We start from the raw sequence: 24,044 nt of genomic DNA, 5'->3' as shown, positions 1-24,044 counted from the left end.
CTGATTTTCTCTAATCTGTTCTTCATGAGCTTTAGTTAGGCGTCGAAGTATTATTGAAGCTAATATTTTAGACACTATATTTGCCAAACTGATTCCTCTGTGATTGTCACGAGAGGACTTTTGTCTTTTCTTATAGACTGGCACAATCAGTGATTGAGACCAGTCAGATGGGGTTACGTCCAGTTCCCAAATTCTACCTAAGACTTCAGTTAATCTCACTGCTAATCCTGAACCATTATCCTTAAAAATCTCAGGAGTAAACCTATCAGGGCCTGCTGCTCTCCCTCTCTCCAGATTTCCTATGGCTTTTTCAACTTCGTAAAGAGACGGAGGACCTACATTAACTTGCCATTCAGGTTGACTGGAGATCATGAGAAACCGAAGTGTGACTGAAGGCCAGTTGAACTGATCCCTAAAGTGTTCTGCCCATCGATCCAATCTCCTGGATTGAGAATGTATAATATGTCCATCTTTCTCTAAGACTGTTTCGCTAACGGTTGGGTTCCTAATTCCGGTTTCCTTAACAAGTCTGAACAATTGTCTGCTATTACCTATTGCCGCTGCCTTTTCCATCTCTCTTGCTTTCGCTACCCACCACTGTTCACGATCATTGCGTAGACTTCTTGTCAGCTTGCGCTTAAGCAGACTCCGCTCTTCGTTATGTTCAGAGCCAGGTGGAATGAGTTTCCGAGTATCTATCAGTGCGATAGATGCTGCTGAGATCCAGTGTTTCTCCCTAACCTTCTGGTTTACCTTACTAGCAGATATCACTGCTGTTTCCACAGCTTTTCGGATATCATTCCATGCTGCCTCGAGGTGGGCATCACATACATGGCTGCCTAAATGTTTTCCTAGTTGTTCCTGAAATATACTCTTAGCTTGACTTTCATTAAGTAGGCCCCTAAGAGGTTTCCTTGCAGCGTCTTTCCTACGTCCAGTAAGACGCAGACAGATACGCGCTCGTACTAGAGCATGATCTGAATCTAGGCATGTGCTCCAGAATGAGCAACAGTCTTCTGTTGAGCTCCTCCATCGGTGGCTGATAGCGATGTGATGTATTTGGGTCCGACGTTGGGATGAATTAGGGGGTCACCATGTTAAAAGATGTTTTTCCTTATGCTCAAAGTTAGTATTTTCAAGAAAGAGGCGGTTATTTGAGCATAGCTGCAATAGACGGTCACCATTATCTGTTCTTTGAGCCACGATGCTATAAGATCCACCCAGGTGTCTTTCCCTATCGCTTAGTTTACCTACTTGAGCATTAAAGTCACCAGCCACTATTACTACATCAGAGCGCTTAGCTTTTCGGAGAAGGTCGGAGAGCTTTCTGTAAAACTCATCTTTTACATTATCTGAGCTGCAGTCAGTGGGAGAATAGGCAGAGACGACGAAGAGGCGACGACGAATGTCCTTATCTTTTCGGATTCTTACTGTTCCGTTCAGTCGGACAGCGCACAAACGACTGTCTACTGGGATCCACTCTAAGAGAGCTAGTTCTGCCCTAGGACTCAATGCTATGCCTACGCCGGCGAGGCCACGGGAAGCAGAATCAGGGCTTTCAGACACACGAAGTGTGAATCGAGTCGGTTCTTTATTTTGGCCTGGTGAGGTCAAGTGAATGACGCTACTCAGATCCTGTATGCGCGTTTCGGAGACCCAGCACACATCGATGGAGTGGGATTCTAAAGTCTTAGCTAAGGAAGCCTGCTGTCCTATTTGACAGTGTTCGGACGTTAAAAGCTCCTACGTGTAGTTTAGAGCGTGGTTTCAGGAGACCAGGAATAACGTTCCGCGTACTCAAATCGTTTGCCCTAGCGGTGCAAGGTGATAAAGAAACGTGAAAAGGGTTAGTCGGGGAGATAAAAGAGGTATTAGGTGTAGGGAGGATTCGAATGTGACCAACTTGGTTTCGTGTGCTGTTACGGGTATGAGGGCTGATGTCACTCCCCGGCTGCCCACACCGTGGAAGGGTATTTCTTGAAGAACCTGAGAAGGAAGTCGGATTAGTGTTGGTCTTAACGACCTGGAAGCGTGACCGTAGAGCCCAAAGGACAACTGCTTGAGGCCGGTCGCGCACGGCCTTTTCGTGGAAGGTTTTTAACGTGTTAGCTCCGTCCTTCAAAGGGCCTTACCGCCGGAGACGGAAATCCGTGAGGTAAGGTGAGGTGTGACATTTTTAGGGTCGACCTTTTCTAACCCCACCTCTCCTTGTGGGAAGGCAGCGTCGCCGCAGATGCTGGTTGTCTGAGGGAAACACCTTACTGCTGTCACACCCCTCTACAGTCAGCAGTACGACTTCACCCTCAGACCTTGAGTTGCTGCTTTTAGTCTTACCGTTCTCCAATGGACCTGTCTGGCATGGTAGAACCTACAGGAACATATGTTCCAGCCAATATAGCTCGGTTGGGTCATTACGATAGGTAAGCCCATCCACCGCGTCAAGGTAGTAGCTTCGGCCGGGCTGTCTTGTGCTATTAAGCATTATTCTAAAAAATGCAATATATATGTTACAAAAGCAATTTTTGTCACACAATTGTTTTCATGGTAATGATTAAAGTGTTTCCCATTCATCCATGAATTAACTTTGAAAAATTTCCTAATCCTGCCTTCCTAATAAAAGTATTTTAATGGCAAGTAACTATTAGTGTATCTTGAAGTAAGAGATTTTCAGGTGTAATAAAATAGTGAAGTTTTTCGGCATCGTTTCAACTTTAAAAAATTACTTTAGTTTTTTAAAAGTATCCTTAAATCTTTACAGTCATAACGTATGCAAATATGCACATTTAGAACAGAAGCTCAAGCGATAACTTAAGGTGATTTAATTTTGAGTCTTACATCCATTAGAAATAATGTATAGTTTGACTTTTTATGACATTATTTCGTTTTGTTTGATATAAACATCATTGCAAACTTAACGAATAGATATATGGCAGTTTGAGAATTCTGTAATATATTTACCCTAATATGTTATACATAAATGTACTCAAAAATTTCATGTCATATTATCAACTATGTTTCCCTCTCCGATTGTCTCATTAAAGTGTTTGAAGTCACTCATTCAATAGTTCAGTATACGATTAAAAAAAATAAACTCAAATAATTTCCATAAATTCACTATCTTGAAAAGTAATCTAAATTAAAGGTGAATTTATTTTATTTTTAAAAAGGAAATAAAATCAATTTTTCAAAGAAATAAAACAAACACAAAAGGTCATTGAACATCGTCTATGAATTTGTCAGTGAAAGAAAATAAAACAAGATTATTATTTTATCAAAAAGAAAAACAAAATAAAATTACCTTTTAATAATTATTTCTTTAAAGTTAATCCAAAACAACAACAAAAGAAATTATTCGATATTAAAAATGTTACAAATATTTTAGAATTATTTGATTGGTTTAAATTATTGACCAATCAGAAATTATTTGGATTAAATATATAGAATAAATGATTTTCTATAATAAATTATTGGACTGAAATAATGTTGTCAATGGAAAGTTTATCATTAATTATTTGTATTCTAATATTTATTTGTATTTGTTTATTTTTATTTATTTTACATCAAAGAACAACAAATTCTAAACAATCTTATCCATATACTAAAAATTTACGTCACACATATTTTAATTCATCTATTATGAAATGTATAACATTATGTAATAAATTATGTTATTCTATTAAAACAACACATCAACATGATTTCGAAGCAAATAATATCAACAATAATATAGATCATACATGCAATGTTAATAAATTAATCAATCCAGTAAATGTTCATATATCTTCTTCAACTATACTTGATCCAGATCAACAAACTAATAGTTTAACATATGAACCAAATAAATGTATTGAAAATTATAAAATATTTCATAATCCTATTTATTATAATAATAATGTTAATGTTAATGGAAAATATTCACAATCATCAATGACAATTGATCATGATCCTATAAAAAATCTTTTATTCAAATCGAATTCAAATCTAAATTCAAAAAATTATTTCATACATAAAACATCCGATTCATCATTAAGTTGTAGTTATTTAAATGATATTACAAATCCATTTGATATTACTGATAATAATTCAAGTAATTTAAATAGTTTATTAGATAAAATATCTCAGCATAAAATACATTTTAATAATAATAATTCACGTAGATTAGAATGTAAAAATTCACGAACTAAAATGTTAGCAATGAAATATAAAAATTATTTATATAGAATAAAACAATCATCTAAATATAATGAATTACATTCAAGATTACATGGATTATCTAATATAAAAACAATGTAAGTTATTTACGATATATTTGTATCAGATCTTCAGGTCGAAGGCTCTGGATGTGGCCCCCTAAGAAAACCACCTGATTCGGTTTGAGCACTCGATCAGTATCACAACCCTCACACATATCAAATATTTGGTGCCTCCTTGTACTAATATCTATGTGTTAAAATAAAAAAATGTACATTAAGTATTCTAATTATAATCATAGAAAATGTCATCTATGAAAATGATTATATATGCGGATATGTATTTATAATCTATTTATGATAAGTTAATTAAACGAGATAATATTCTATTCACATGGGTATGTTTAGATAACTTGTGGATCTGTTAGTTAATTATAATGATATTTGTAGATGGGAAAATCAGTCATGTCGGATTACACATTGTAAATGCTTTAGAGTAGTCGTAGGGAGAAAACTTTTATCATTAAGAAGTTTAAACTATAAAAGTTAATAGCTTTAGAAAAAATTCTCGAAATTTGGTAGATATTAGTAAATTAATTAACAGCACTAAGATTATAATACATTATAACTTGTCAGTATAGGTCGTCTAGAGCTTTCAAGTTTTCAATGATGATCTAACATTGATCGATACATAATCTCAATCATTATGACTTAATTTGACAATATTAGAAAAACGACAGTTTATCCTTCTTTGTATCATTTCACAACTTTTCGCCAGATAACATGGTGCTTTCCAAACTTTAGCAATTAAAATCATGCCCCAAACAGACTTATACTGATTACTGACGTTGGAAGAGCTTCCGACAGTTACCAGATGCAGCTGCTGCTTCCAGCTCATTAGCACGCTTCGACCACCAGGCTTCTCGGTCCTTACGCAAGCTTTGCCCAATTCCCTTACGTAACATCCTTCGTTTATGGTCAAACTCACGGTCACCCGGAGTAGACCGACGGGCTTCAATGAGTTGTAAGGAACCAGAAGAAACCCAGTGCTTATAAGCAGGACGTTTCGCAAAGCCGCAAGCGGCTTTACTCGCTATTTTCATGGCGTCATGAAGTTGCAACCAATGCTCATCTATACTTTTCGGTGGAATGGTAGCTAGCTCGATTCGATACTTACTTGCAACAGAAGTTGCAACCAACTTGCTGACATCAATCCTTTGGTGGCGGTTACTTCGTTGTCCCCTGAAAAGTAAGGCAAGATTGGCGCAGATCAAGGCATGATCAGAGTCCAGATAGGTACTCCGAAAGGAGTGGCAGTCTTGTAAACAACCACGCCAGCGGTAGCTGATCGCGATGTGATCAATCTGAGTCCAGGCTTGAGGTGCAGAGGGAGGACGCCAGGTGGCACATCGGTGATGACTGTGCCGGAAGTTAGTGCTAGCCAGAAACAGGGTGTGGTCTGTGCATAGCCTCAGACTATTTATGTAACAATTTATATTTTTATAAACATTTCATTTTGTGATAAATATAACATGAGGATCTAATTTTACACAAAGTTTTTTGAAACATTATTAGCATTTTAACGTAAGATCATCATATAATAGGACGTCCAGTGCTTCCAGGTTTTCCATGGTGGTCTAGCTTTGATTGACTTATGATTTCTACTATTGAAATCACTAAAATCTCCACAAAACCCCTTCTGATACTAATAAATAGACAAAATATATGCATTTACATTAAGTAATTATTTGCTTAATTCGTCTAGATTAAAATGATTAGGTTTTATGTACTGATAAATTTAAATGACAATTCGGTAACTGTGGTTGTTTTTAATACAAATGATCATAATACAATTATAGTAGGACGTATAAAGAATGTAAACTGTTTCATCTGGTATTCAACAGATACTTATTGAAAAGTACATATAAATGATAAACCATAGATTCACACATTTTTTGTCTGATTAATTTGAGATACCATGTAAAAAGATTTAAAAATCTAATCGATTTAGTTCACTGTATTAGTAAATATTTTGAGGGAAAAATGGCACGTCTATAATTTATGAACGAACCAATCAGATTTAGGGTAATGAGTCTTGGATTTTGTCTCGAAATTCATTCATCCATTTAGTTAAATAGCATATTGGCATTTTAGCTGATTTAAGTCCGTAATGTAAACCATAAATCTAATTCGTAACCCTAACTATCAACTGTAAATCATAATCCATATTCTTCACACAGGTTTACAACTCTTATTTAGCTCTAGTAGATAGGTGGACATTCTTAAGGTCACTTTTGCGTCACCTAAAGGTCGTCCATAAATTATCGTCTCACCGACACAGTTTTTAGTTTACACCTAGTGCTTTTTAAAAGAATAATGTTGAAATAATTATGGAATTCTTTCATGTTTCTATATATTTGTTTTGGAATTAATATTGATTATGGAAAATTAATTGAAGTCAATTTAATAAATTTTGTTATGGATCAACAAATTACTGATATTATATAATCACTAAAAGATCAAGACAGTCCTAGCAAAGAAAGATCAATTGCAGTTCGTCTTTTTTAGAATAGTTTAGCCTTCTTTTTTCTAGAGTATATTACTGGAAATTAAGTAGTCCCTTGTGAATATATTGTAAACTTTTGCTTAACATTAGTTGGTCACTAAACAAAATATTTATCTTATTTATATAAATAATTATATTATTTATAAATACTTTAAACTTTTCCAAGGTGACAGTTACTGAACTCTTGGATTTAAACTATAAGTACGACTTTGTTCTATCCTTCAGCTAACGTATTTTTTAAACTTCTCATACTGCTCATTGTTCTTGAATTATTTTATCTTAATTCTATGAAATATTTGTTATATCAACTGTGGATAAGTGTTATTAGATTTTTATTTAATAAGTAGTTAAGTGCAAATGCCTTAGCTCCAATAGGGAACGGTTTTGTGACTCATATTCGGCTAAGTTAAATAAACAAAACATTTCAGTGTATGTTTCAAGTGATTATGTTGTTAGTATAATTATAGAAAATGATTATTTCAAAATAACACCCCTAAAATCTACATGGATTATTCCTTTCATACTCCTACGAATAAAACAATTAAGCTTTTACGTTACAATTACCACTCTAAAACCAGTCTCAACCTTATCAAATCAAAAGTGGATAACGCATCACTTTTGATCAAGAGATAAGCAATTGTGAAGTAATTATTTGTTAGTTAACCATCAGATATCATTCTACTACTTCGGTTGTTAGATTGTTAATAGATACGGTATTATGAACCTGTTGATTGAAATTGTTTATGTGATTTTTTAAATCTCTACTGCCGCTCCATAATAACATTTAGTCTAAGGAAAAGTTAGACTTGACCTAACAGATACAAAACGTTTGTTTAAAAAAAACAGGTGTCTCCTGTTTAGTAAAACAAGTAAGGTGTTATTTAGTTCAGATTGGGACTTTTCATTAAGATTTTCTTATCTTTGCGATACTGTGATACCTTTACATTTATTGAGTTACATTCTTAACGTCAATCCCGTTAGCAGTTGTAAATATCACTCACTAAGTAGGACAAATTTTGAAGGCCTGGTCATGTATTTGTTAAATATTTATTTATTTATTTGAACACATGAACATTGGTTCAAGGGTGCACAAAATACATAGGCGCCACACAATGACAACGAGGCCAGTAGTAGTTATCATTGATTTTTGTGAGGGCTATGATACTGCCCGAGCGCCCAGACCGTATCAGTGGGTTTTCTTAGGAGGTCACACCCTGATGCTTTGATCTACAGGTCTAATCCACGAGGCATTGGAGAAACGTTAGGAGATGCGGTCCCATGATAGCAAGTGACCAATAATAGGTTCATACGCCATTTGTTCCCTCAACAACCTGGAGCCCATGTGCACCATCAGTTTGAAACCAGGGTTTTCCAACTTCCCTATCTATCAGCCCGTTTCATGCGCCAGACATTCGTTCTTTGTCCTCTCAATCTTGTAAACAAAACCCCTGCTACGAGAAGGCAGTAAATAGGACTACCCTGGCAGTGGCCGCATAGGCGTGACCATGTGAGAACATTTAGAAAGGGAGAGTGAACTCTCTCCATGCTCATTTGTACCTGAGTATTTGGGGGCATATTAGTGTTTTAATCACAATCGAAAACTTAACAATCTCCAAACCTTATGCTGATAATTACCATGTGCTCACTAGTGGCTAGCTTCGTGAGGAAATTCTCGGTGTTCTAGTTAGTAGCCGTGACCAGTGGAAACCAATACGTGTCAGACAGAGACAGGTCTCTGTATCAGACAATGGATGATGGTCTCGCAATTTTGTGAATTGGTTGAAGTTAGACATTAACACCATTTGATACCGACTCAGTGGTCTACAGGTTAAATGTTCACGTGTGAGATCGAAAGTCCTGGGTTCGAATCCCACGAATGGGACCTTGGATGCGCACTACTGAGGAGTACTATACTCGGACGGAGCATTCGTCCACTGCTTCAAGGTTTTCGATGGTGGTCTAACATGGTGGTCAATCGATTCACTATCTCAATCAAATACGTAGTTTAATGGCCAGTTTAGAAGAAAGTGAAAACCTTAGAACAGTGTACAAAGTATTCAGATATAGTACAATATGCACGAAATCATAAGAAATATAAACCTAGGTTTCTGAATATGTTCGTTTTGTAGATATTGTATTAAGCTTGCCACTATTTATGAGATGAATAGATTTTGTTGAAATAACAGAGACATAAGCCTCACATATCATAGTTTCAGGTTTATAAATGATCTAACTATTCTTCGGATATTACACAAGTTCATCTTTGGAGATCAGGTAATTGGCAGTTATACAGCAATATTGGTTTGAAAGTTACTGTTTCTTCAGTGTATTTTAGTTTGCTTATGTGTATACTGCTGAATAATTTGATATTCAGGATAAATTGAATTATTTAGTAATCGGTCCCGATTTATTCATTATCAATTTTTATTTGTTAATTAATTATTAGTGAATGTGTTCAACAGCAAGAGATGGCTTCCTTAAACAGTGAATCCCCTTGGGTGAAGGCAAATAATACAACACACTGTAGTTCAAGCATTACAGGCCAAAGTAATCAATCTAGTAAGTCTATTCATAAAACAGGTTATAAAAACATAAGCTGACAAACTAGATCGCAGTATAAAACATTCCTATTGTTCAATTAGGCAACTGTAGCAGTACTTTGTGTTTAGTAGGCAAATTACTTTCAACTTGCTAAGTTTACTGAATTGCAAAAACGAAATCAAATCTAGCTATCTGAGAGACAACGTACAGTGCATTATATGTAAATGGAAACATTTGTCTTAATTTCAAAGTGTGAATTTAGGTGTGTTTAAACATCGTATTTACAAACAAGAGCTGGGAGCGAGAACGTATTCTTCATCAATAATAGTCGTCATAATTGTTTGTGGACTGGGATACTGCATATAAGCCCATATCAATTCAGGCGGTTTTCTTACAAAGCCATTTTGTGAAACTTTATTCTAATGACATTACCCACAAAACCATAGGTCAACATGAGAACATTCCGACTAATGATAATCAACAACCAAAAGAAGGTTTATGCTCCATTTTATCCCTCAGGATTTTGGAGCCAGTGCCAATTATATATTTGGATTTAGTGCTTATTAACTCCCTTCCATGAGACCTCTGTGTGCAATACTTTTGTTCGCTTCTTGCTCTCGCCCCTACAAAAATGGCTCTTCAATGTGAAGAAAATTACTAAGACTTCCTTGACAATGGCATTTCTGGAGGGAGGGCCGATTATTTGCGATCGCGGCTACACTAGGGAATTTACTTTTATCCTTTTATTAAATCTTGATTAAGCTTCTTTTCTTTTTTCTATCTATTCACAGTATCATTTCTTTATTTATGTAGAGCATTTTTATTTTGTTGTCCAGCTATACTAATATTTATGTGTATTAAATAACTTTGAAGTTTGGAATGTAAATGTAATAAGTATTTACGAAAGAGACATTAAAATTCCGTTCACTGAATGATACTCGGCTGGCATAAACTTCATTACTAGGTATGAATAATTGAGGAAATTAAACATTTTAATTGAAAAAAACAACAACTGACCTTACCTTTATATCAAACGTGAGTGATTTTTTCCAATGAAGTAATTGTAAACCTGTGTGAAAAGCATATGTACATATAGATGACGTTTATGTAGAAGACATGATTCCACAGTAAATTACAAATGCATCAATGAAGTGTTAATTCCTAACATTCTTTTTAAGTAACCATCTGTTACTTGCCCTAATGTAAAACAAAAAGTTGTTTCAAATTTGAGGATCTTTTTTTGTCATGTATGGAAGACATTCTATCTCATATTGATTAAGCTCTATACTATTCTCATGAAAAGAATGTAATAATGTATATATATAATGTATTTTAGGTTGTTCGAGTAATGAGGATGAAATTTTACTGTCTATTTGTCCAAAAGCACGTGATCCAACTAATATTCTGGCCGATATACACGTTCCATTGAATAAAATTATCTTCAACAATGTGGTTCTGCAAGGTAATGATATTTTTGTGTTACATATGGAACAGTTATGTGCTTATTACTATCAGTCGTTCATTAAGTAATTTGAAAAGTAGGCTTTTAAGACATACGGCTTCGTCAAATCAGATCACATGTAGGTGTTTAAATAAGTCAAAAGTTTTCTCTTATTATTGACTGAGTAAACTAGAAGTGACTCCACTGGACCATTATGAAATATCGTAATTACTCTCGAGCATTGTATGCCAGAATAAATCATTGCATTGAACTAAACAGTGTTTGAAATAACTAATGGAGGTTATGGTCAGTGTAATCAGTGATAGGATTAATTTTAAATTGCAGTTAAACACAAACACCTTACTAATGATTTTACTAAACTCTACAAACGTCTGTTTTTCATTTATTAGTACAGTCAAGTCAAATGTTCTTCATGTAAATTTTAGTCATTGCCTCCAACAGTGAGCTTTTGACACAAACAACAAAATTCAACTACTTATACAGTATAAGCATTGTGCTTATACTGCAATAATTTTTCTCTGCTTTACTGACAGAAGACTCTAGTGATTAGAAGAATAGAGTAGCTATGTACTCGTTACTGCTACAGATTTGCTTCTCATGATATTCCAGTTAGTTACTTTAGAGTATTAAGTGAAATAATCAATAGTAATTAATTTCATAAAATTAACACAAGAGCAAATCTGTAAATACAACAGTCTATGCAACTTATTTTTCATATATACATATATAATCTGCTGGGAATCTTTAAGTAAGTAACGTAATTGGACTGCTCAAAGTTGAAATGAAAGTAGAACGTGAATTTCAATAAGAGTCCATATCGTAATAAACGTACATTTGATCCAACCCATGTGATGAGAATTCCAGTCGACCAGTATAAATCCATAGGTAACTTTGTACTCAAATTTCATACTAATTAGTAAGCACAAGTGACAAATGTAATCGATTAACTTATTCACATAAAAACAGTCCTCAACCAAAGCCTGTACTGGACTGTGAACCAAAAGAATACAGTATTTTTCTGACTGGCAGTATAGCATCTGATAGTTTTTCATACAATTCAAAAAGCTAAAAGTTATTAAGAACAACACTGGTCCTTTTAAGCAGAGATTGATGGTGGCTAGCAGTGTAATCCAAGGCGCTCATTTCGTCTTATTTTGGATAACGCGATGGCGTTTGAAGCGAATAGTAATGGGTTCGAATCATGGAGTGGACATCAACTGTTGGATGCAGGTACATCCAGCTGACGAGTTCCGATTAGGACGAAACGCGTATCCTGAATTCCATTGCTAGTCACTATCCATCTTTGCTTATAAAGCTTGTGACTTAAGACAATATCGAGGAATTCGGTACAGCATGCATATATGCCAACAAGAGACTGATCAATTGCACAGGAATGGGAAGACACAAGCAAACAATACCAAGTGAATTTAACATTGATCCTTTTTCATAGAAACAGATTTCTAAAATGATGCGTTATGTTTGTTTGCAACTAATAAAAATACCACTGTTTCATCTGTTGAAAATTATTATGATTTAAATCATTCACAAACGTCTCTATCTGTTGAAAGTTTTTCCTTAATTTATTTAGGAACATTTAGTCAACTGTATGAAGGGAAACTCTTGGTATCATTTCGAAGACATGGTATTTGTACAAGTAAATGGAAGCAAGTATTAATCAAAACACTAACTGGTTTGTTTTTAGTTTGAATAAATCTTTTAAAAATTTCCTTTTTTTTGCTCAAGGTGGTTTTTTCCCTGTTAGTTTTAATGGATAATTTATATAATGTTTCATCTTAAACCATAATATTCTAATGAACTTTAAGATAAAAAGTTATTTATTGTATGTAGCTCTTAAAGATACAAACAACATTATGAAACCTAATGTCAAAGATTAACAGTTAGGAATCCGGTTATCTTTAAAAGAATAACAATTTACTTAGAGTTGGTTTTCCGCTTAAATAATTGCCGTCAATAAACAGATCCATATAGTTTCATTTATCAATGATTTTGTTTTATTATTTATTCTGAATTGACGAATTGATCTAAACAGCTCAGCTATCCAGTAATACGATATTATTATTATCTATGGTAACTATCACTTTTTGACATGTATAAAATGTTTCTGATGATATATGTAAATATCTATGAAATGATAAGATGGAATAACAATTGGAGAGGTAAATAATTCCAAAAGACTTCCATGTTATAATAAATGATAAATGATCTTGGTTTGTCTCCTAAATACCACTTTAAAAGTATAAATTTAAGGAAAACTATGAATTATTTTATTGTACACGTGCTATGTAATAAACTATTTTGTCGCATCTTTCACTGAAAGTAGAGTAACAAGAACCTACTGAGTTTCCACAAAAGCATTTTCAAAGAACTGTGGTCCTTCTTGTTCAGTAGTACTTTCCTTAAAGTGGAACATTGATAATACGACTTGTATGTCACATTAAAAGAAACTGGTATCTATTTTATTTATTTATTTTGAATCCTAGTAATTATTGCTTCCAATGTTTTTAAATAAGTAAATCAAATAACTATGATTTTCTTCCACATTCTCTACAAGTGATACATAGCGAGAATATAACGTACGAAGAAGAGTATCTAAAACTTGGACAAATGTCCTGGAGCACTGAGTTCTTTAATTTTATTTTGAAGTACAGTGTAGGATAAACTGAGCTTCATTGATTTTAATCTATAAGTAAACGCATCAATCCCTATTTTTTCTGTATGTTCTTGTACACTTAGTTATAAAGAATATTTTCTTTTCTTTACTATCACTATTTATTTATTTCCTCTCTTTAATTATATCGTGATGTCTAACAATAATCAAACAGAAAAAGCCACAGCAGAACAAGTAAGACTTTTTAAAAGTGATGCATGTAAATTTGTTGGGGCAAAACATTCACATATATCGTCCATTATTGCAGCTTCGAGTACGTCAGTTTGTGTAAGTTCCCTATCTAATCAACAAATAATCAATCAACCGATTCTTATTTATTCAAACGCCAAATATGGAAATTTAAAATTGTTCTTGCAAAGGCGATCAAATGGGAACATGAGACCAAATGTGGTGAGTAGTTGTTTGTCATTTTTAATGTAAAACTGAACAAATGTACTAACTGGCCTAAGTAAATAAAAGATTTCTCAGTATTGAGTGTAAAATCTAAACACATTTCGTACTATAAATTAAATTTTCCATTAGCATACCATAGGTTTGGGCATATACTTCGTAATTATTGCGTATAACGTTATGGAGTAATCGTCACAAATAATTTATGCCTAGACCAATGATAAAAACATATAAAAGTTTAATAGTTGAATGAATCAGTCGATTTAAGCCAAGCCGAAAGCCCTGGGTTTGAGTCCCGTGTGCGGGATCGTGGATGCGCACTGACGAGAAGTTCACTACTAGGACGAAACGCCCGTTCAATGCTTCCGGGTTTTTCATGCTGATATAGCTTAAATCGACTCAGGAATTCAACATGTAGAAGTATAACGGCGGCCTGCTTGAATATCTGGGATACCTGTTTCTGCCATCTAATTATTTCAACACATCTGTCTTTTCATTTTGTTTCAACGTCTCATTATGTCCATTAATCGCATAACCTATACAGGCGCATTTATGAAAAGCCTACGACCTTTCGCTGCACAAGTGAAAAAAGTACTATAAAAGACAGCGTGGTGGTTTGCAATATGCGTTAAAAAGAATGAACATTGATCGTATGTCGATTCCCGAGCTGCTAAATTCTAACTGCCGATCACTAATCAATAAAGCAGACTATCTTCAATTCTTACTGAGTCAAAATATGTATCGTAATTGTGGTGTCATCACAATTCAAGAATCTTGGTTAAATGATTTATAGGATGACTGCCTAGTATCACTACGTGATTTCAAAATTTATCGTCAGGATCGATCAAACAATAAAAAGAGGTGTGGCGGCGGTGTAGCTACGTTTGTAAACGTGAACTGGTGTCGATCTTCGTTTGCGTGTTTCAAGTTTTCAAATGACTTTATCGACTGTCTAACTCTAAGATGTCGTCCAAAACATCTGAATAAATACAAATATGTTTATATTACCAATATCTACGTGACTCCATACTGCACATCATCTGCGCTGTTTTCGCTGATGAATTCACTGAGTTCTCTGTTACTGCCTTCAATGATTCACTTTCAGTTGTATGTGGCGATTTCAATTCGTGTGACTGTAGCTTCCTTACATCACTAGGTCACCAAAATGAAGCGGATTTTCCTACTCCTTTGGATGATCCAGTCACTTAATTCACCCCGATGTTTAAGACCTGATGGTATCCCAAACCTGCTTTTTAAAAAATGTGCGAACATTAACGGTTTATCTAAAGAAAACAGGTAGTTCATGTAAAACAAGTTCAATCTGAACCTTAAATATATCATCATTATGAATGACAAAATATCATACAGGACGTAAACTCTGCATTTCAACTTAAATGAAGTTTTACAATGATCTAAATCAACAAAGATTAAACCTACTGGTTGATAGAAATTTAATTTTTATCTAATATATATTTTATATAATATCATATGATATGAATACGTTGAAAATAAAATTTTCGGATGTTCTATTTCAATAAAGTTTATATGAATTGCACCGTAGAATATGACTCTTTAGATAGCATGAGATAGTATAATCATAAATGAAATGGGGGATAATTTAGCTTAGATGTAAACTTTGTTTATCATAGGAATCAATGTCAACCTTTACTTATTTGAAACAAAAACTAGATCGAGTTATCGAGGACAACAAAATATTGAACTATATTTGACCTAAATATTACTACTTCTGAATAAAGCAAGAACAGTGATTTCAACAGGATAACCTAGATTCGTTTTGTTTAGGTAGATTTCAGTTTGGTTCTGATAATCTGTAGTGTTTTAAAATCATAGGGTGTTGTGTTAATGGAAATCAGGTTTATACATTGAAGTGTCTCAAAACGATTAGTAGATAATATAGTTCAAGCCTTTTGTAGCTTGCTAAAACTATCTGTCATACATGAGAAAGATGATTTATGTGTTCAAAAAAGAGTGATTTCATTCCTTGTTTGCTCTAGAAACATGAACATTGTTTTATTACATCATCAAATTTTTTTTGGTTTTTTCTTATGTGATTAATTCATTGTTTCAGTTTTTTGGTTCTATTCTAGTCTAATAATTTTATTTCCGATTAGTTGGGTTATTAATCATTTTATTCTTATTTATCAATGACGTTTGTTCATTACCTGACCAATTGCTTCTAGCCCTTTAATCTCTAACCACTATCATTGTTCCAGAATATCCTTCTGTATACTCTAGGTGTTTAAAATATGGTGTACTGAGATATGCTCACAACAACTTCAAGTTAAGCTTATTTATATCAATATTTTCAACCCATTTTTAAAATAGTTTCTTTTTAAAACATTACAGGTTACAAGAAACTGACAAGAACCCTAAATAAATATAGTGAATTCATACTGTTTTGGTTAAATCTTCATTTGTGGTCTTTTCAAGTTAAACATAGATCGTTTATGCTAGTTGTTTAGGTATAAAATGTTACAAATTTATATAATACAATATTTTTGGGAAAAATAAATGAAGAGTTAGACTGAAACAAAAGATCTTTTGATTGAGATCATGATCCGATTGATGTTAGACCACCATAGAAAGCCTGGAAGCAATGAACGGCCGTTTCGTCCTAGCATGGGATTCTTCAGCAGTGCCCATCTACTATCCCACTCGTGGGATTCGAGCACAGGACCTTCGGCCTCGTGAAGGAACGCTTAAAGTTTAGACCACTGAACCAGCATCCAACGGTATTAATATCTAGCCTCAACGAATCCACAAAAGATATTCTCAATTTAAGTTGGTTAATAATTTCAGAAGGTAGAAGTAGTAGTGGAACTTATTTCCTAATTTGCATAGTTTTACTTGACTAGCTACTGATTTAACACTTATATATCGGCAGAAGTGTTTTCTACTGTATTTGGTTTTAAAAATACACCCTTAGAAATTTAATTTTTACCGTAATTCTAATAGTTGTTGTTATTGTCTAGTAAACACCATACTTTCTGTTTATCTACTTTTCGGGAAGAAAATGAATTGAAGTTTGGATTACTCAAAATGCTAACAAAATGTATTTTATTTATCAGTAATTAGGAATGATTACTATTTATAACTTGATGGTTATTATTATTTTAATAAAGTTTTGGATATTCTTTTGTATAATGCTCATAGATACTTACAGCAGCTCAACTTATCAACATGGCGTTACAAATTCTTAGTGCAGCAGATTATTTGCACAGTATAAATGTGATTCATGAAGATATTGCAACACGAAATTGTCTGTAGGTATATTAATTTTATCACTGAATTCATAAAAGTCTTTGGAATAGTTTCAGTAGAAGTTGGTTATTTGTAGACGATTATCAAGAAGTTTTGAACATAGGTTTCATGTTAGCCAAAGATCCCTTGGAATGATAACTTGTACTGTTGAATTAAGTACTGTTTCTTCGATGACTGAAATCCGTGTCATTCATTTTGATAGCCTGTGGCTCTACGACTGAGCTATTTGGTTTGTAACTGAAATTTTGTGGGAGCTTGTGGCCGATTGCATGTACTTTGTTATCACAGATGGTGTTAATAACCCAAGTGACTTAAGTGCAAGGTCAGTGCTTATACTGCGAAGAGTTACCTATTCAAATCAGAAGAATATCTTTATTCACAGGTTTTCAGACACATTCAGACGTGTCAGCTGGCACGAAGTCTAAGTTAGGAGTTTTATGCAGATTACTTTCAATCGTTTAACATCTAAATAAATAGATGCAGTCATCATTTTTCGGAGCAGTTCACTCAGCATTTATAATAAATCTACATGATATAAGATACCACTACAAAACTGAATCGCATATTTGAATCAAACTTCAGGGTATAAGATGAATGTATTGTACTACGTTGAAACACGTAACAGACAAGCGTACAATAGGACTAAAAATGTTCACTTAGAACTAATATGATTGCCACTGATTATTTTTTCCTAATGCGCATTTAAAATCCCACCGATGAACAGAAGTTAACAAGGCAATAAATTTTACATTGCTTAGGTGTAAAAAACATGAGGATTTTAAAATGGTTCAGGTTTTCCAAGTCAAATGATATAGATCCTTAGGGTTGTCATAAAATTTCAACTGATGTTTCAAGCTAATTTAGAATTATTAAATTCACTCAAGAGGCAGATTTTTAAGGTTTGAAATTTGTTGACAGATACTGAATTTCAGAATATTCATAAAAATAAAGCTTGAAGGGGCTAAAAATAAAAAAACATGGTTAATTTGATAGTTTTAATGAAAGCAGTCAGTAACAAGGACGGAAGACAATGTTTCGTTTAAGTTATAACTATTCAAATTTCCCTTTCTCTAGCTAACTTCATTTCTAATGATTAAAATCTTTTTTTTACAAGATTAAAATGTAGAACACGTGTAGCTCTTAGTGACTCGGCACTAAGTAGAGATCTATTTCCTGAAGATTACCATTGCTTAGGTGATAATACAAATCGCCCAGTGAAGTGGTTAGCATTGGAAGCGTTGATCGAAAGAAAATATACTATGGCAACAGATGTTTGGTCTGTTGGAATAACGTTATGGGAGCTTATTACTAGGGGTCAACAACCTTATGCCAGTATAGATGCATTTGAAATGACAGCTGTACTACGAACCGGATACAGACTGAAAAAACCTCATAACTGTCCAGATGACTTGTGAGTTTTAATTCCGTTTGTTCAAATTCTATTCGTAATAACCCAGTTTGTACTGTTGTTATTTTACATTTAGCAGTTGTAAGAATATTTTCAAGATGCCTGAATTTGACATATTTTAAGCTAAAATGCTGACGAAATAGACATCGCAGATGATCTGGCTCGTCTACTGCACACGCAACAACAAATTCAAGAGAAGACAACCAGTGTAGCAGCAGTCTCAGAAGCAGTAGATCTCACAAAGCGAAAAGCAAGATTCCCCGATACAGCACAGCATACACCAACCGAATCACATTTAATGGAGAAGCTTTGGAAGATGCAAAAACCATTACATATCTGGGCAGCATCATTGATGAAGATGGCGGATCTGATGCAGATGTGAAGGTGAGGATCGGCAAAGCATGAGTTGAATATCTACAAATGAAGAACATCTAGAACTCAAGACAAATGTCAACCAACAGCGAGGTCAGAATTTCCAATACAAATTTCAAACAGTTCTACACTATGGGGCGAAAACTTAGAGAACTATGAAAGCCATCATCCAGAAGATACACATGCTTAGTAACAGCTGTCTACGCAAAACACTTTGGATCCAATGACCAGACACTATCAACCACAACTTACTACGGGAGAGAACAAACCAGATTCCAGCAGAGGAGGAAATCAGAAAGAAGCGGTGGAAGTGGATGGGACACACATTGAGGAAAACACCGAAATGTGTCACAAGGCAAGCCCTCACCTGGAATCCTCGAGGTCAAAGGAAAGGAGGAGGACGAAAAGACACATTACGTCGACAAATGGAGACAGATATGAGAAAAATGAACAAAAAGTGGATAAAAATGGAAAGGAAGGCCCAGGACAGAATGTGTTGGAAAATGCTGGTCGGAGGCCTATGTTCGATTAGGAGTAACAGGCGTAAGTAAGTAAGTAAGCAAGCTGAGGATTGTGGAAATTTACAGTAACATGTTGGAAAGTGAGCTTAGTACGCTTCAATACATTATATATTATGAATGTTATAAACAATGAGTTTGGAAAGAAAACAATATTAGTACACATATACAGAACTTTACAGAATACAAAAGCACTGAATTTAGAGAAAAAATAAACATATTAATATAAACTGACTATCGCCACTTTTAACTGATCGAATTCACTTCATAAATCTGATAATAACTAGACGTAAGATTACATCAAATGACATTATCTCTGTGTACATATAAAGGATGGATATATATATATATATATTAGATGACAGTTAGAGTTTCCTTCAGAACCTACAATTCATTTTTATTATTGATCATAAAAATGATATTCGGCATAGATAAGTTGTTTCGCATAGTATATACATATATATTTCTCACTGAAATGATTTTAATTCCCATGGCAATAATAATAGTTCATAATATAAGAGAATTCTTTTAAAAATATATCAAATTAGGTTATTATACATTGAGATATACAAATAAAAAAAACAAACTATGATGAAATGTTATGTTTCAACTATATGGTTGTTTAGTATTTTATTCAATAAAATGAACAAAACTATGGTACTTTAATGGGTTTTATTTTATGCTTAGCAAAATTTTTCAACTAACTACCCATGAGATATTATGCATTTTAAGAAACTAGAACAGCTGTTGATAAAATAAATATCTTAAAAATGAATCGGTTAGTTACAAATTGAATATAAAAGCTTCCGAAAATCGGTATATAGATAACATATGTTGTTGATCAAAGATAACTTAGTAACATTTACGTTCCAATATTATTTATGCAAGTTAACTGAAGTATACTATGGTTTCAATTTAAAGGCTTTTATAAGTAGATGAATATAATATACTTTTGTGACCTATAGTTATCGTGTTGTTTGGTTTTATAGTAAACCTTCCTGTTTAATCAGGTCAAATCTGAATAAAAAGTAACATTGAGTCTTTTGTTTGTGTGAGATAGTTCTCTGGATGATGAGATTTAATTTTGAACAATTAGATTTTATCTAAATTTAAATTTATATTCTTAATAAATGTTACTAGAGTAAACAGCTACATTATTCTATTGATGATGTACTGTATTTATTGACTTACAGTCTAATATAATATCTGAATAATAATCTACATATTATGAAATGAAGTATAGTGATTATAAGACAGAAAAGTTACATAACATTGAACAAATTGTTTCTCTCACTCTGATATACTTGAAAGTTTTTTTTTACTATTGAATATTCAGTGCAAGAAGCATCTTCCAGATAATATTCAAAGTAATTATCATCTTATAATTGTATTTACATTTGGAGGCATTTTCAATCACTTAATCAATAATAATTGATGTCAAAGAAGAGAATTAATTCCATAGAATGATTTGCTGAGGTTACAGGAAAAATAAATTGTCATTTAATCTACATTAATCTGGTTATTATCCGCAATTTGCTACTATGTATTTTTAATGACTAGTGGTATCCAGCTACTTTAAAATAAATTTTTAACCTTTTCTAGAAGTTATTATTTTGATCTACATTTCTTACGCTGATATATAAAACTCTATCATCATACGTATTGTTATGGTTACTTACTTGCGCCTGTTACTCATGGAGGAACATAGGCCGCCAAAGAGAATTCTCCATCCAATCCTGTCCTGGACGATGCTTTTCAGTTCTTCCTAGTTGTTGTTCATGCTTTTCATATCTCCTTCTATTTCCCGACATAGTATGTTCTTCGACCTACCACTTTTCTGCTTCCTTTCAGGATTCCAAGTTAGGGCTTGCCTCGTGATGTAGTTTGGTGATTTCCGTAATGTATGTCCTATCCATTTCCATCGTCGTTCCCTAATTTCCTCTTCATCTAGGAGCTCGTCTGACCTCTCCCACAGCAGGCTGTCGCTGATGGCATCTGGCCAATGGATGTTGAGTATCTTGCGTAGACAACTATTTATAAATACTTGTACCTTCTTGTTGATGGTTGTGGTAGTTCTCCAAGTTTCATCTCTGTACATTAGAACTATCTTGACGTTCGCATTGAAGATTCTTTGATACTGGTTGAAAGTTGTTTTGAGTAACATATATTATTCGATTGTATGAATGCGCCCCTTGCTTTGCTAATCCCTGCCTTTAGGTCTTCATCTGATCCTCTTTGTTCATAGATGATGCTTCCTAGATACGTGAAAGTTTCCACATACTCCAGTGTTTCGCTATCAAGTGTAATTGAGTTGGTGTTCTTAGTTTTGTATTTGAGGATCTTGCCTTTTCCTTTGTGTCTGTTCAGGCCTACTGATGCAGAGGCTGCTGCTACACTAGTTGTCTTCATCTGAATTTGTTCATGTGTATTGGATACGAGGGCTAGGTCATCTGCGAAGTTAATATTGACAAACTTCTCAGAAACTCCGTAGTGTCGAAGAAGTTCCGATAATGTTTTTCTGTCCACACTGTCAAACGCCTTCTCATAGTCAATGAAGTCGATGTATAGTGATGAGTTTCACTCAACTGATTATTTGACGATGATCCGTAGTGTCGCAATTTGGTCTGTGCGCGACCGATCCTTACGGAATCCAGCCTACTGATCTCGATGTTGGGTGTCTACTGGGTCTTTCATTCGGTTTAGCGACACTCTGTTGAAAAAATTTCCTGGTACTGACAGTAGTGTGATTTCCTTAAACAACACCCCCGCCATGAGAAAGCATTGAGTAGGACTTCCCTGGCAGAGGCTATATACACGTGGCCATGTGAGAGTATTTCGAGAGGGAGAGCTGACTCGCCTCATGCTCAGCCATATCAGAGCATTTAACTTTTTGTTTATTAAAAAACTTTATTAAAATTAGTTGAAAAATTCATCACTGATAATACTGTCATAAAAATATACTATTTTAGTAGCCCGTGGATCTGACTCCATTTAGATCGTATAAATGTTTGCTATCGCCTATTCTCGTATATCATCGTCGACTTGAATCGCGCTAGTCAATAACGGAATTAAATAAGTCGAATAACGAGAATTGACTTGTGAATACATATATTTCGTACATGAAGCGAATGAAACAGAGCAAAGCAAAATGACGCGCAGGGAAGATGGCTGGGAAGCCAACTCCATTTTAGTCAAGCGTTACTCAATATTTATAGGCAGACAAAATAAACTACAGATATTTGATGAGTCACGGGATATGAAGTGTACACACATATACGCTCATATAAAAACAGTCAAGACTGATAAGCGAATAATTGACAAGGTCAAAATATGACTCAAGTAGAATGAATAGAATGGGATGTCTGAAAGCTAGAATAAGATATATGGGCTTAAAATAATGACTGACACTACACTATAAACAATACAAAACACAAATGTTCGATTTATAAGCAGGCAATGATCAAAGCTCTAATCAAAGTAAACCATTACTTAGAAATTATTTATTTTTTCAATTTGACATTTAAACAAAGTCAGTACTAATATTCATTCAACTTTTCACTCTTACTATCCAATTAATTAAAGTCTATTTACTTTCTTGTTTTTTTTTTTTGTAAAATTATTAAATAGATGGAAAATTATATTTGCATGCTGGAAAACAAATCCATCTGCACGACCAACAATTCGTCAACTTATTGCCAAATTAAAAGCATTTAAAGTTGCAGTAACCAATTATATTTAATTCAAAATAAATATTAAAAACAAAAAATCTAGAGAATATTTTTATTAAACCAGAGAACATAGTAATTCATATTATATTAAGTATTTCTAAATATAGATGTATGTAAGCATAGAATTTATTTGTATCCAGGTTAAATTCGTGGTTGGATAATAAATATTCAAAGTATTAATCAAATGAAATGATATCTATCATGTTTTTCATGATTAGAAATGATGATAAAATTTATATACAAACGATAGCTTTGTGGTGTGTGCTACTGATATTGACATAAGTAGTATATGATGTTAGTCGTAAACAGAAGGTCTGGAAGTAAAGAGACAAGAGGATCGAACAGTAAAGAATGAAAACAGAATGCAATTTGTATGAAAATGCAAGAACAATGAAGTCTGAGTCTTTTTGAGACAGTTGGTGGACATTTTGTAAATTAAGCATTTACTTTATGATTGTTAGATTTTATTAACAAGTTCTGTAATTTTGTGTTGAATAAATTCGATCGTCTCGACCCGTGTTCTGTTCACTACAGTATGATTAATTAATTATCTATGTATCAACTAATTTAGATGGTGGTTGGAGGTAGTCAACAGGAAACCCTAGACCCGGGTTTCGTGCTACTTGGCACTCGTCAGCAAGGTGTACCTGTAATCTTGAGGGAAATGGTGCTCTCTGGCGGATTCGATCTCGTGTCACCCAGCTTCACAGTCAGAGACGTTACCACTCAGCTATTCAAGCCGTGACTAACCTCCTGTAGGACTGAGATGTAATCACAATTGATTGATCACTGGGTGGTGATCAATGTCATGCTTGTCTAGTCCTTATTAGTGCAGATCGAATGCTATCGATCATGCTAGTTACGGCTCGGATAGCTCAGTGGTAACGTCTCTGACTGT

At 34.0% G+C, this 24,044-nt stretch overlaps 1 protein-coding gene across 1 annotated transcript; it reads left to right on the top strand.

Annotated features, from left to right (window-relative positions):
- Positions 1-3,463: 3,463 nt before the first annotated feature.
- On the top strand, positions 3,464-23,634 carry MS3_00006556 (uncharacterized protein). The gene is made up of 8 exons (XM_051214717.1): positions 3,464-4,289; positions 9,203-9,315; positions 10,634-10,759; positions 12,348-12,449; positions 13,603-13,838; positions 17,013-17,122; positions 18,235-18,531; positions 23,046-23,634. The coding sequence occupies exons 1-8, from the start codon at positions 3,637-3,639 to the stop codon at positions 23,155-23,157; spliced, it is 1,749 nt and encodes a 582-aa protein (XP_051067905.1). The 5' UTR covers positions 3,464-3,636; the 3' UTR covers positions 23,158-23,634.
- Positions 23,635-24,044: the final 410 nt, after the last annotated feature.

Source organism: Schistosoma haematobium, chromosome 2 (assembly GCF_000699445.3).
Source record: "Schistosoma haematobium chromosome 2, whole genome shotgun sequence".
Classification (NCBI taxonomy): domain Eukaryota; kingdom Metazoa; phylum Platyhelminthes; class Trematoda; order Strigeidida; family Schistosomatidae; genus Schistosoma; species Schistosoma haematobium.
The sequence above is the reverse complement of the archived record's forward strand: the minus strand, read 5'-3'. Positions and strand labels throughout refer to the sequence as shown.